This window comes from Eublepharis macularius, chromosome 2, assembly GCF_028583425.1.
Source record: "Eublepharis macularius isolate TG4126 chromosome 2, MPM_Emac_v1.0, whole genome shotgun sequence".
Lineage (NCBI taxonomy): Eukaryota > Metazoa > Chordata > Lepidosauria > Squamata > Eublepharidae > Eublepharis > Eublepharis macularius.
Window position 1 is genome coordinate 24,436,934 of NC_072791.1, and position 13,135 is coordinate 24,450,068.

The 13,135-nt window shown below is 42.3% G+C and overlaps 1 protein-coding gene across 1 annotated transcript in view; it reads left to right on the forward strand.

The window, feature by feature from the left end:
* The window catches only part of WARS1 (tryptophanyl-tRNA synthetase 1), a 28,374-nt gene extending 16,313 nt beyond the window's left edge, over positions 1–12,061 (forward strand). Inside the window, exons 6-11 of the mRNA XM_054972009.1 lie at positions 390–572; positions 2,436–2,536; positions 3,021–3,133; positions 4,437–4,610; positions 6,377–6,517; positions 8,585–12,061. Coding sequence (XP_054827984.1) covers positions 390–572; positions 2,436–2,536; positions 3,021–3,133; positions 4,437–4,610; positions 6,377–6,517; positions 8,585–8,743 — 871 coding nt within the window. The 3' untranslated portion in view covers positions 8,744–12,061. The remainder of the gene's footprint in view (positions 1–389; positions 573–2,435; positions 2,537–3,020; positions 3,134–4,436; positions 4,611–6,376; positions 6,518–8,584) is intronic.
* Positions 12,062–13,135: the final 1,074 nt, after the last annotated feature.

Consider the following 13,135-nt stretch of genomic DNA (forward strand, 5'->3'; position numbering starts at 1 on the left):
TCAGCCTGAAAATGAATCCTGTTTTGCTTGCATCTTAAGATAAAAGATAAAATGTTAGTATCACCACACAGGAATAGTAACACATTTAATTTTCCAAAAGGTGGATCTGCCACAAAGTTGACTGACTACATTACTGTTCTGGGAAATAAATGCATTTACCTACCTGTTGACAAACAAGTGACACAACAAATAATGGGAGGGTGGGGTGGCGAGGAATGTTTAAAAGTGTCTTTGAGCCCGAGTCACAATTTACAACATTGCCCTGTGAATTAATTAAATGAGATTTGGACCTACGTCAAACTCTCCTATACAGATGACAGTGATGGTTCGTGACATATGTAAAGGTCCCGCCCTAAAATACTAAAATAAGTCTCTTTCATATTTGTTAGGTGGCTACAAGAAATATTTAATGTTCCTTTAGTTATACAATTGACTGATGATGAGAAATACCTCTGGAAAGATCTAACTGTTGAGAAGGCGTACCAGTATGCCATAGAAAACATCAAGGACATTATAGCCTGTGGATTTGACATCAATAAAACCTTCATCTTTTCTGATCTACAGTATTTGGGGTAAGTTTCTAACAATTCTTTAAAACTGCATAATCAAACATCATCAGTCGTTTTCTGTATTTTTTTTCTGAGTATGTATCTTTTTTTCTTTTTTGTTTTAAAAATTTGCATCAGTGATGCCATTTGTACTGCTGTACAAAGAAGAAAAGAGCTGAAGATAAGTGAATGGATATCTGCATGAGATAAATGGAGATTACATGGGATGGTTATTTTTGTAACAGGATAGAAGACTAGCTAACAAAAGCGTGTGATGTCTTATTTTGAGCTTTTTTTAAAATCAAAGCTCAATAAAATAATTAACAGGAGGAGGGGGAGGCATCTAGAAACTTCAGCATACTATTTTTAACACATTCATTCCAAGTAATGGTTCCACAGCACAGTTTAATCCTAGTATGGAGAAAAGAGAACAAGCCATAATTTATCATTTGAGGAAGAAAAAATGACTGGTTTTTCATAAAAGAAGAACTACTTAATTTCCTAATCCACGTGCAAGGGGAAGAGGGAGAGAGCTAGTGAGCTTGAAGCTCCTCCAGGCTAATTTCCGTAATGTGACAAACCATAGTTCTTTACTAGGTATTCTTGCCATCATGAAATAAAATTTATGTTTAAAAGAACATGGAATAAACAAAAAGAATTTTACATAAAATAATTATTGCTTGGGATGTTATTAAAAGTTTCACCTTGATCATTCCGTTTGCCTGTAGTTTAATAAAGAACCAAGAATTTCACTTCCTTGTTGTACTGCTGTAGAGAGTATAATCAGTGTTGTCGTGTGCATGGTGTTAGCCTTTTGAATCCCAGTAGGGGGTGCAGTACTACAACAACAGGCTGAAATTATTTCAGCTCGAGAAGAAACTGCAGTTTATCAAAAAGAAAAAGTGACCTTAGACAAACGTGTTGTGTGTTTTGATGATACTTGGCCAGTGAGGAAGCCGCCCCATGCTTCATAAAGTGCTTAGCATTCAGACGTTTTGAAGCCCATGAAGAGTTACTGTATTCATGTAGCTACTCTCCCTGACACTGTCTGCTTGCTTGCTTTTGAAGCTGGTATTTGAATCTCCTTAATCATTGTTCTGTCTTATTTACAGTGTGGATAATATGAGGGAGAGCTGAAACTTGGAATTCTGTATTTACAGAAGCCCAGTGTAAAACATTTACAACAGAACAGTGGCAGATCACAGGTCTTATAAATGAGCCTGACTTGAGCTACACTGACAGTGAAATCCTAAGCAGAGTTACTCCAGTCTAAGTCCATTGGTTTCATTCGGCTTAGACTGGAGTAACTCTGCTTAGGATTTCACTGTTAGGTTCTGAATCTTTACTGTCAGCAAGTTTAGTGCTAGAAGCATTCCAACTTATCTGGCTTGAGTTGTTTACCACTTGTCTAGAACTTCTGGAGCTCTAAGGAGATTCTCTATTGTATTATGGAATCTTTACAGGCCTACTCTCCTATTAGGCTCATGTACATTGCGGGACAAGTCTTACTTGTGTTCATGTATACCAAGAATAAATAATGAGGAAATGGTTTGCAGAAGTATAGTACTACTACTCTGGTTGTAGTTCCTTGAATAATTTAAGACAATATGTTAAGTAGAGGGGTTTTCTGTAAGCTTGCAAATTATCTTTCTAATATGCTACTTCATAGATTCTTCAGTCTTTTAAAAAAGTTATTAAAAAGGTACTACATGGATTTTCTTTAAGCTGAAATCATCCATATCTTAAATTTTGCATGTGAAATTTCAGACACCTGTGCTTTTGGGGAAAATAGATTGCAACTGAGGCTTGCAAGTACTTTGTGGAAGGTGGTTTTCCCCCCTGTCTAAATTTCTTCCTTTTTCTCTGTCTCCACCCCTGCTTTGCCAGGACCAGTCCAGAATTCTACAAGAACATCATAAAAGTTCAAAAACACGTTACATTCAACCAAGTCAAAGGAATCTTTGGCTTTACAGACAGCGACTGCATCGGTGAGTTCCTGGGATGTTTATAATAATACATGGGAACAAGCCCCAATGGGTTGCAGTTCAACCAGGGGGCAGCTTTCTCTTTTTGTAAATAGGCTAATATATGAACTAGGTGCTGCTATCCCAATTCTATACATCTTTATCTTCTACATTTCTATCTCAATATGCCCCGAAAGGATCTTTGGGCAAAATTAAGAATGACAAATTATTTAAAAGAATAAATACAGAGTTAATAAGAGCGTTGCAATGAAAACAATTTTGTCTCACTTAAAAACTAGAGGTTCTCATTCTCCATCAGCAACTGTGCTGTGAAGCTTGCAGGTCATCTGTAAATAGTTGTTCTCAGGCTGTTAAAATTGAAGAACATGAGAGGACCAGTTGTTGGGGGGGGGCGGGGAATTTCAATGCCATTACTAATAAGGCAACAGTGGACAATTTATTCACTATGGAAAACAACTCCACAAACATAATGTTTGTGCCTTTCTAGGAAAGATCAGTTTTCCTGCGATTCAAGCTGCTCCAGCCTTTTGCACGTCATTTCCACAGATCTTCAACAACAAGAAGGATATTCAATGTTTGATCCCTTGTGCCATCGATCAGGTATGAAGCTGATTGTTTTACAGGCTTTTAGGCTTGATGGAACCCTTCTTTGTAAAAGTAAGACAGTCAGACTAGGATCTGGGAGGCCAAGGTTCAAATTCCCACTCTGCCATGCAGGTTCACTGGGTGATCAGTCACACTCAGTCAACCTAACCTACCTCACAGGGTTGTTGATGTGATAAGCTGTGTTCATGTGCCAGTCTTTTTCTGGGTCCTTTCATTAGGGTAGGGTCATGTTTCCAACTCGGTCCCGTCCTGTATTCTCAAGGATGCTACAAAACCGGAGGTAACCCTGCCCCCCATTGCCTGCAAGCCTAAACACCCTGAGATAAAGATGAGCTGCTGCCTCAGTGTTCAGCGAGCTTTCAAAAAGCAAGGTCCTTTTATTGCTTCACTTCCCTCTTGTAAATTGTGAAGTTTGAGGAAGGGCCTCGAAGTCCCTTCTAAAGGTTTCCTAGATTGTTAGCTCAAGATTTGAATTGCACAAGCCTTCGAAACCTAACGCAAGCCACACACATGTTCTGGGGGACCAGGACACCCTTTCAGAGGGTATGCTACTTCTTGCAGTCCACCACAAGCGAGGAATTTTGCAGGACAGGCATCCCTTTACACTTTTCTCTAGCAATTACAATGCCATGTTTTTGGCTGAGATGCCTTTCCTTAGGCAGGTGCTTGAACATTAAGTGAGTTCAGGCAGCACCATCCCTCAGTGGGTTTGTTCTGTCCCAGGATTTGGACCATGGGGAGACAATGAATAGGGGGAATGGAGAATTTGGCACACCTGTGGATTTTCCTTCTGTCCATCAAACAGTACTTCGTGACCTGCCTTGGTTGTTTCTTGTGCTTTTTCCTGGATCGCTGCCTGAGAGCCTTACGCGGCGTCAGTGCATTCATGCCAGCTGGGAGTTAGGCATTTCTGCGTCAACAGTAACTGGTTTTAGGCATGAACTCAGAAATGCCCAGTCCCTTGCCAAGTCTTTCTTCAAAGAACCTGTTGCCTGGTAAGCAGAGAAGAAAATATCCCCTTGTTTGAACTACTGGAAGGCAGCCAAGTAGAAGAAGCTGCCAGTGAACCTAAATTCTCTGTATGATTGGCACAACTCTTGGGTTTCCCTTTGACACAGAGTACACAAAGCCCTGGTCTTCTGTCACATTCTCCGTTCATGAAGACGTCCAAGTAAGCCACCCTTACACCATCTTCAAAGTCTAGGTGATTGATGTTATTAGCAGTGAGCCAGTCAGACAACTGCATGCACTCTCTCATACAAGGGCATTCATACTTACCTTTTTTCCCTTTTGTGAGGATCCCTATTTTAGAATGACAAGAGACGTGGCCCCAAGGATTGGCTATGCCAAGCCGGCGTTGATGCATTCTGTCTTCTTCCCAGCCTTGCAAGGGGCACAAACGAAGATGAGTGCCAGTGACCCCAATTCATCTATTTTTCTCACCGACACACCTAAGCAAATCAAAACAAAGGTAAGAGAAGCTCTCACAGTGTGGCATACAAAAACAGTAAATTGTAGATATACGAAGGAAAAAAACCAGTAGATTGCAGTGTGTTTTCGCAGCTTTATTAACTGAGATGGGAAGGTCTAGACGTACATGACAGGAGGCTACTCTGTTCCAGAAAGCACAGCTGACTACATTTTTATCATAAGTGCAGTCTTTGCTTGAGCTTAGGGGAAACCATTTCTGCCAGTTCGAAGCAGAAGGGGCTGTTTAAAGTACTGATTGGCTGAACGACTGTGACATCAAAGAACGCACACCCTCTCTGGAGCAGATTTTTATTTTAAGAAAAGCTATTGCGCTTTTAAAGTAAAAGAACACGAGGCACCCTGTGACAGCACAAGTAAACAGCGCTTTAAAAAAACAAAAAAGCTCATCGAAAGCATGGAAGGAAAGAAAAAACTAAACAGGAAATCATTGCCGGTTTAAATGGTGTAAGTGGAGGGAAGCCCTGCTCATCCTGCTTGGGGGAGATAATAGACTCCTATTTTTTACATACATCTGTAGGCATCCTAATTGAAACACCCCCCCCCCATTTCCTGCTTTGTTTTTTTGTACTAAAATATATTTTGAAACTTCCAGATCACACACACATATGTAACTATGTCCATTTGATCCTGATCCTGGCAACTAAACCAACAGAGTAATATTTAATGTACCAAGCATCCTGTTTGTTCACCTGGCATCCGCCAAGAGCTGGCGTGGGTTTGAGGCCTGGTGATGTCATTTCTTCTAAAAATACAGTGCAGGTTTCTATGGTTTTAAGAGTGACTGCCTTGGATGCAAATCAAGCTGACAAACAGTGTTCTCTATTGGCTGCCTCTCCATGGCACCAGAAATCACAGGATGCATGGCAACAGTTGCTACGCAAGCCAAACTTTCTGTGCCATTCTGTATCTTGGCCACGGCCATGCGTGCTCCCAGTCTGAAGAAGTATATTTACTGTTCCCTCAAACTCTCTCTGCATGGCGCTGCATGCCAGCAATAAGGTCTCTGCATCTGGAATGGATGATGGGTTGGATCCAACCACCTTTTCCACGGGTGAGAAGGGGAGGAGCGTGTCCCTTTTGACCACCAAAAAGGGTATACACACAGGATCATGGGACATGGGCGGGCAAAAGCCATGTGGGACGGGAGCTGTTCCGAGGTGGGAAACTGAGCCAAAAAAGAAAGAAAGAAAGAAATTGGCAGGATCCAGCCCAGTGTATTGTTGGGTGTGTTGTGCTGTGGCATTCGTACAAAGGAGTGACTCACAAAAACAAATGTTTAACAGGACAAAACGTGATTCTATGGTGCGTTGTGAAATACCTTCAGAATACTTTGGATGTTATATATGTTCTCCTTCACTTAAGAGCAAGTTCCCCAACACTGTGATGAATGAGTCTCACTAACTAGCCTCTTGGATCAAGGGTCAGCTCCTTGCACAGGGAAAGGTGACCTGGTCCTTGGGATCCACACACACACACACACCCCTTTTTGCCTCTCGTAGCTTACTTAGCTATGAAGAGGAAAGTAGAAACTTTTCACCAATCATGCCAGTCCAGGCCCCTTGGGGAGTGAGGAACAGTTGCATCTCATCTGTTCTGATCATGCAAGGAGTAAGCTGGTTTGCTCTTTTATTTATGTGTGCAGTGCAATTTGCAGTTACAGTGAGTTCAGGTTGCAGACCGTTGCTGTCGGCTGAAAAGTGCTGTCAAAACAATTGCTTTCTCATATCCTGTAATCCCTTGTTCTAGATCAACAAGCATGCCTTCTCTGGTGGGAAAGACACTGTTGAAGAGCACCGGAAGTACGGGGGCAATTGCGATGTGGATGTGTCTTACATGTACCTCACATTCTTCCTCGAAGATGATGACAAACTAGAGCAGATCAAACAGGTAAACATGTTGGGTTGTCCCCATCCCTTATGGATGCTTCTCCAACACTACCATGACAGAATTCAGAGGCAATTAACATTTTGCTGCGCTCCTTAAATGTTTCAATTTCCCCTCCTGCTCTTTTCTGTGTCCATCTGTCTTTTGAGGTCCTGACTCCACTAGGAAGTTCTCATGTCCATGCCATTGAAATAATGAGAACTGCATAAATCCAGCGGTTGCAGAGACAGTGGCTATAGACTGCCTCAAAAGAAAGGTGTCTGTTTTTCGCTCTCGAGATTCTTCCTGGGAAAACAGAGAAGCAGAGATTCCTCCTCCTTCCTTTTGTTATGCCCTTGTGTAGCAGCCTTACTTCAAGGGCCTTGCTTGGCAAGCTGCCTCTCAGAAGGAATGCCCCTGGTGAAAGATAGGGGCCAAGCTGTCAGCCTGTAACTACCACTCCAGCTTTGCCATGCCTTCAGGCTCCAGGGATGGCAAACCTATCTGCCACCACCAAGGTTTTTTACACATAGGAGGGGACACCTTGGATTTCCTCCCTCCCTGTGATTTGTGCTGGAAGGATCCCCACATTCTGTACTCAGAGGTTGTGTCCCGTGGCATACCCAAATAGCCAAACTCCACACAGAAGTGAGAAGAAATTTAATACACAGCATGGTAAGGAAGTCACAAAAGGGGCACAACAAAATATAAACGCTAATATCTTTAACAGTATCTGTCCATTTTCTAACACCTTCCTCTTCTACTTGAAGAGAATAATGGATCTAACCCAATCATGGCTTCTTGAAGTCAGCTCTAGCAATAGACTGAAAACCCAGCTTTTTTTTTCCCGACTGAGCACAGGGCGCTGTGACAATGGGAGCTTCACTGGCTGTACCTGCTACTCACACAAGCTAGGATAAGAATGGAGGGTGTGTAGGGATGCTTTTGATATTGGGGGATATTGAACATCTGAAACTGTGGTGCATTTGTGGAACATGGTGTCTTTCTCGCTTACTCACGATCTCACACACGTGCATGCAAAGCGATCATTTCTAACTGGCCAGTCAGGTCCTTTCACTGTGATGGGTGCTTTAGCTTTAGAGTCAGTTAAAATGTTGTGCTTTTGCAGAGTTAATCAGCGGAATGGGGCTGCTCCGTTCACAGGGTTAAAAAGTTACGGGACAATCCCTTCCCAGACTCAGCTGCATCTCAAGCTTCCTTCCCTACCTTATTTGCCCTTTTTCATCCTGGCTGCTCCTGTCACTCATGCTCCTCCTTTGCTGTCACTCTACCTGGATCCTGTGCAACTGGTCTTTCGGCTGTCTCTGCATTTCCATTTGCATCTTCACCTGACACATCTGACACAAGGATTTTGGAAATAAAGGATTTTAGTCTTCTTAAGATCATAAGCTTCTCCCATGACAGGCACCAGCCACAAGGAGCAGCTTAAAATAGTGCAGCCAGGGGCTTTAAGTAGCCCCGGCCACACTTTTCCATGGTTCTTTGACTATTCTAGGCCACACTCTGCACAATTGCAGAGCAAAGGCAGAATCCCGAGACATTTTGCTCTCGTAGTTGGTCCAGTTTGTGCATGCTGCTGAAGCATTTTTGTCGCTAAGTCAGCTAACAAGTTGAAACTTCCTGGTACATTCTGAGAATCTCCATGGGAGAAGACTGTATAGCCAGCATGCAAATCTTCTTGCAAAATTTCAGGTATTTTAATTGAGGAAGTTTGTCAAGGCATTTGACAAGGCACAGTCACGCGTCCAAATAGTTAAAGTCCATCATGCATTGTGGAACACTGTGGGAAGGTTAAAGGGCTTAAGGGCTAGCTAATCTGTCCGAAATGTTCTGAGTAGGTGGACTGTGTGCGCTTGGGGCACTCCCCAGTCACCTGATCAAACCTCAGACCCTAAGCCTGGATACCCTGCGTCTCAAGTGCCCTTTCTTGTGACACGTGCATAGGTGCATCCTTCCCTTTGAAACGTCTTACTGAAAGAGGCCAGAGGGCTTTGCATGCCTTTCAGGAGATGCAGAGAAAAGTTCTTTTGCAAATGTTACTGGATCTGACTGCTGACATTTTCTCTGCAGGCCTATACAAGTGGAGCGCTTCTGACGGGAGAGCTGAAGAAGGCTCTGATCGAAACGCTTCAGCCCTTGATTGCGACTCACCAGCAAAGGCGAAAGCAAGTCACAGATGAAATGGTGAAGGAATTCATGACTCCAAGGAAGCTGGCGTTCAGTTACTAATCCTAGACACGCATGCTAATTTGTCTGTACATGTAGTACAGTGGAATCAATGCTATCATAGCGTTTTTCTGGTTACGTTGCCTCTCCCTAATTTATATACAAGCACCGATCAGCATTGCTTCTTAAGCAGTAACCTGTAACATTATCTGCATTCAACATCAGCAGCTTTTACTGAAAGCATTAAGATGCTGTCTGTATAGTTCAGAAGCGACTGGCGTTGGGTGAAGACTTGATTTGGTCTCTGATACAGGCTAACAGAAGACACCAGTTACCCAGCAGAAGACTTTGTCTTGTGGACTTTGGTGTTTCCAAAAGCTAAAATAACATTCATTATTAAAAAGGCATTGCTCATGCCAGGGTCTGCTATCTTGAGGGCTTTTAAACATATTTTCATTGCAGGTAGGAGTTTTCAAAGATAGGTGTGTCCTGTATGCCAGCACCTCTTCAAGGAGTTTAAGTACAAGGGACTTGATTCTAATAATGACTTCTCAAAGTCCATTCTGTGTATCAGCCCGTGAGTTTCACAGACTCACTCCGAAGTGTCCATATATTCCTGCAGTTTAAAACTAATAAGATGGTTAGTTGGTGGATGTTTCTGTGACCGAAGCCTGCCTTGTCTTTATGCTGGGTTGTACATCTTCTGTTTTGGGGATGGTTTGAGGCTTCAGAAAACTTGTGATGTACAATTCCACCCTATAAAACGGGGAAAGGTAATAACAGTAATTATTTCTCAGGAGTTGTGTGAAATGCCGGGATATTATCCCAGCAGAGATTATGTCCAAAAGTCCACAACGCCCCTCTAATAACTAAGAATCGTCAGGCTATGCTGTGTTGTCAGCTGTGTGTCTCTTGGCAAAGGATGTATTTGTCTTTCTTTTACTGTATCATATTGTTATGATTAGGAGAGCTGTCTGTGTGTGTCTCTCTCTTTTTGGTGTACAGATAACCTTTCTGCAAGAAGTACTCTGAAGAATATGGCCCTCCCATGAACTATTCTGCAAGTCAAATAGAAATAAAACTCCTCAGTTTCCATTCTGGTTTCTTGTCATAAGCATCAGTCACAGCCTGCATCCCAATTCAAGAGGAACCTCCATTTTTTCAAGTCTTATTTAGATAAGTGGTAGTTTGCTAGATAAATGTTTGACATGAGAAGGTGGCAAAACTAGATACATAACGAGACTTCCATGTTGAATACTATAAAACGTTTATAAATTTACATGCAACAAATTCTGAAAGGTTAGCAAATTGTGTATTCATTGTTCGGTAAACCTGTGTTTAAACATACTTGTAATATGGATTTATATAGCTAAAGATAAAATTGTGTCCTAGTCCAAACCAGCACCAAATTGGTTGGATCTTTTACCTTGATTTCAGTACTTCTGGTGCTCATGAATCAACCTTTACTTGAGATACTAGCAATAGGATTGCTCTCCACTTGAGGGAGAGCAAGAGGCCCTGTGCTGCAAAAGTTTGGGGTTGCCAGTTAAGGGCAAATCCATTTATATATTAGTAGTAGGGATGTGTGCTTCGGGTTCCTGATTCGGGCGGGGGGGAACCCAAATCGGACCTGATTTGTAAAGATTCGGAAATACCGAATCAAAACTTCCCGAAGCTTTGGAGACAGCTTCCCCCCTCACTTCGGTAAACCCAAAGCAGAAAAACCGAATATTTCACCAGTGCACACCGCTAATTAGTAGATAACTTGAACTTCGGAAAATGCAAAGCAAACCCTCAGGATTTGTTAGGCATGAAAACTGTGTTAAGCTCTAGCTTTGAAAAGCATTGCTGCTTTAAAGAAGGAATAATCTCTTTGTTTCCAGAGACAACATGCACATGTCTCCTGTACCAGTCCTATTAATGGAAACTCATTAGGAGATGTTGTAGATATTCAAACAGTACATGTGTTAATTACTGTATAAACCCTACTTTTATTGTATGTTTCCTTTTTATCTTCTTTTAAAAATCTCCCCTATCCCTTGTGAGTCCCCTTTTATTTGATTCATTTATTTTGTTCAGATTATGGAAACTGCAGGCAGGAGCCTGTTTTGATTTCCTTCCTGTTCAACTCCTAGAATGTTGTAAGCACTTGTGTATCAGGCTGCTATTTGTTCCCATAACCAGATGTGTTGTCTTCTCCTGTGGATCGCAAGAATCAAGCTTTATCGATCATGGGAATTGGCCCTGCAACACGAACAGGTCATTGGGCAATTACACATGTTGGCTTTTGTGCGAACAGGATGACAGGCATGGACATGAGGCATGGGCAAGCACAATCCTGAGCTTCTGCAACATATATAGTCTAAACATTAGCACATGGATGTTTTTGTCCAGTGTAAGAAGTAGATGGACTTAGGCCTTGTCTGCGCTGATTCTCCTGCTGAGGAGAGAACTACGGCTTGTGCTTTTTCTTTTAGTCCAGAAAAATGGGAGTGCCTGACTCATGGTACTCTGACTAGGCTTGTGACCACGGAATTCCAATTTTACCAGCCCTTAACAGGTGGCTAGTAAGTCATTCGGCCATCTGCCTTTTCATATTTTTGAAAGTAGTGGTTTTGAATCTCACTGAGTTTCACCAAGCTGAGGAGATTGAAGGCATTCAGACTCTGCTGGTTGCGTCATAACCAGATGTAGTGAACAGTGGAAGGATCTTGCTTGTAACTACCAGGAGACATCTGACAGGTTGCTGTTAGCAAATGAATGGGTTGAAATGTGCCTTGGTCTGATGCGGCAAGGCATTGTTTGTGTGCTTGAGTCCATGAGTGAGCGCAGATTTTAAAGCATTTGTGATGTCCATCTGGCCGGTGCTACTTGCACTGAATGCATTTGGCAATCTTAAAAACTGTGCCAGTTCCACAATGGCATGCAATATCTCTGCTTGTGGGCAGAAATAAGCAAATTGCATTCTGCAAGCAACCACAGGTTGTTGCATCTGATAATACTTTGGCAGCTGGTTTTCACATTCTTTGCTTTATTATTTACATAATCAACTATTTTTTTTTAAAAAAATGGCAAGGTCCAATCTAGAAGAATAATGGAGAAACCAGCCATATTCTGCCATCTTGTGAAACATCTTTGTCATGTTGATGTCAAGGAAATTGTTTTTTTAAATAATGCACAACAACTAGAAACCAAAACTGTACACAATAAAACTGGAAGATCCTGCAGTACAGCATTGTCTTAACCATTATTACGTATTTAAAACCCTTCACGAACTAGGACCTACCTATCTGTAGAGCCAGTGTGGTTTAGTATAGGTGGTAGCTGTGTTGGTCTGCAGTAGAACAGCAGGGTTTGGATCCAGTGGCACCTTAGAGACCAACAAGATTTTTAGAGTGTAAGCTTTCGAGAATCAGAGGTCCCTTCAAAGAGAGAGAAGGGAAGTCTGACTCTCGAAAGTTCACACTGAAAATCTTGTTGGTCTCTAAGGTGCCACTGAACTGAAACTCTATGGTTTAGGAGTTAGAATATCAGACTAGGATCTGGGAGGTTAAGGTTTGAACCCTTACTCTGCCAGGGAATTTTGCTGGGTATCCTTAGGCCAGTCATACCCTCTCAGCCTAACCTACCTCACAGGGTTGTTGGGAGGATAAAATAGAGGAGAGAACAATATAAGCTACTTTGGATCGCCAGTGGGGAGAAAAGAGGAGTATGTATTAAACAATTACCAGAAAGCCTGCCTCCTCCCATATGTTCCCATATTCCAGGCTGGCATCTGCTGGCTCTCTTCCCCACTCAAGGGGGCCCACCTCGTATCGAGCAGAATCCAGGCCTTTTCTATCATGGCTCCCACACTGTTGAATGGGCTCCCTGAAGAACTGGGGAGTCCCATTTTGGAGGTGCTACAAGTTCTGCTTGGTTGTCAAGACTTTGAGGGCAGTATGAACTGCAGGTATCTTTTAAGATAAGGTGGGAGGTATCTGGGAGGTGGTTATTCTCTAGTCTTTTAATTATTTGTAAGCCTCCTTAACCCAAGAAGAAAAGCAAGACATAAATATTGTGAGGGGTTAGCCATTTTGTGTTGGGTGCATGTGCATACATACTATTAAAAAGATACCCTTAATTATGAATGGATGCAGATGACCCTAAGCAGGTAGTAAGGAATTAAAATTTGCTTCTGTAGTGTGTATCACTTTGTGTTACACTGTTTGTGTGACACAATCAAGTTTAAAGTCCGCTTGCTTGCTACTGCCAATCCAAACAACGCCATAAGATGTGTCTAGTTCTCCATGTGGCATCTGCTTGATAAGAGATCGTTTGCCACAATTTGGAAAGAGATGTGAGTTAGTTTAAAGTAGCAGCCATATACCGTGGGCCTGAATAAAAGGGGCTGCAGCATAGAGGAGAACTGGGAAAGATTGAGTGAAACAGCTGCCTGGATCCAACCCTAGGGTG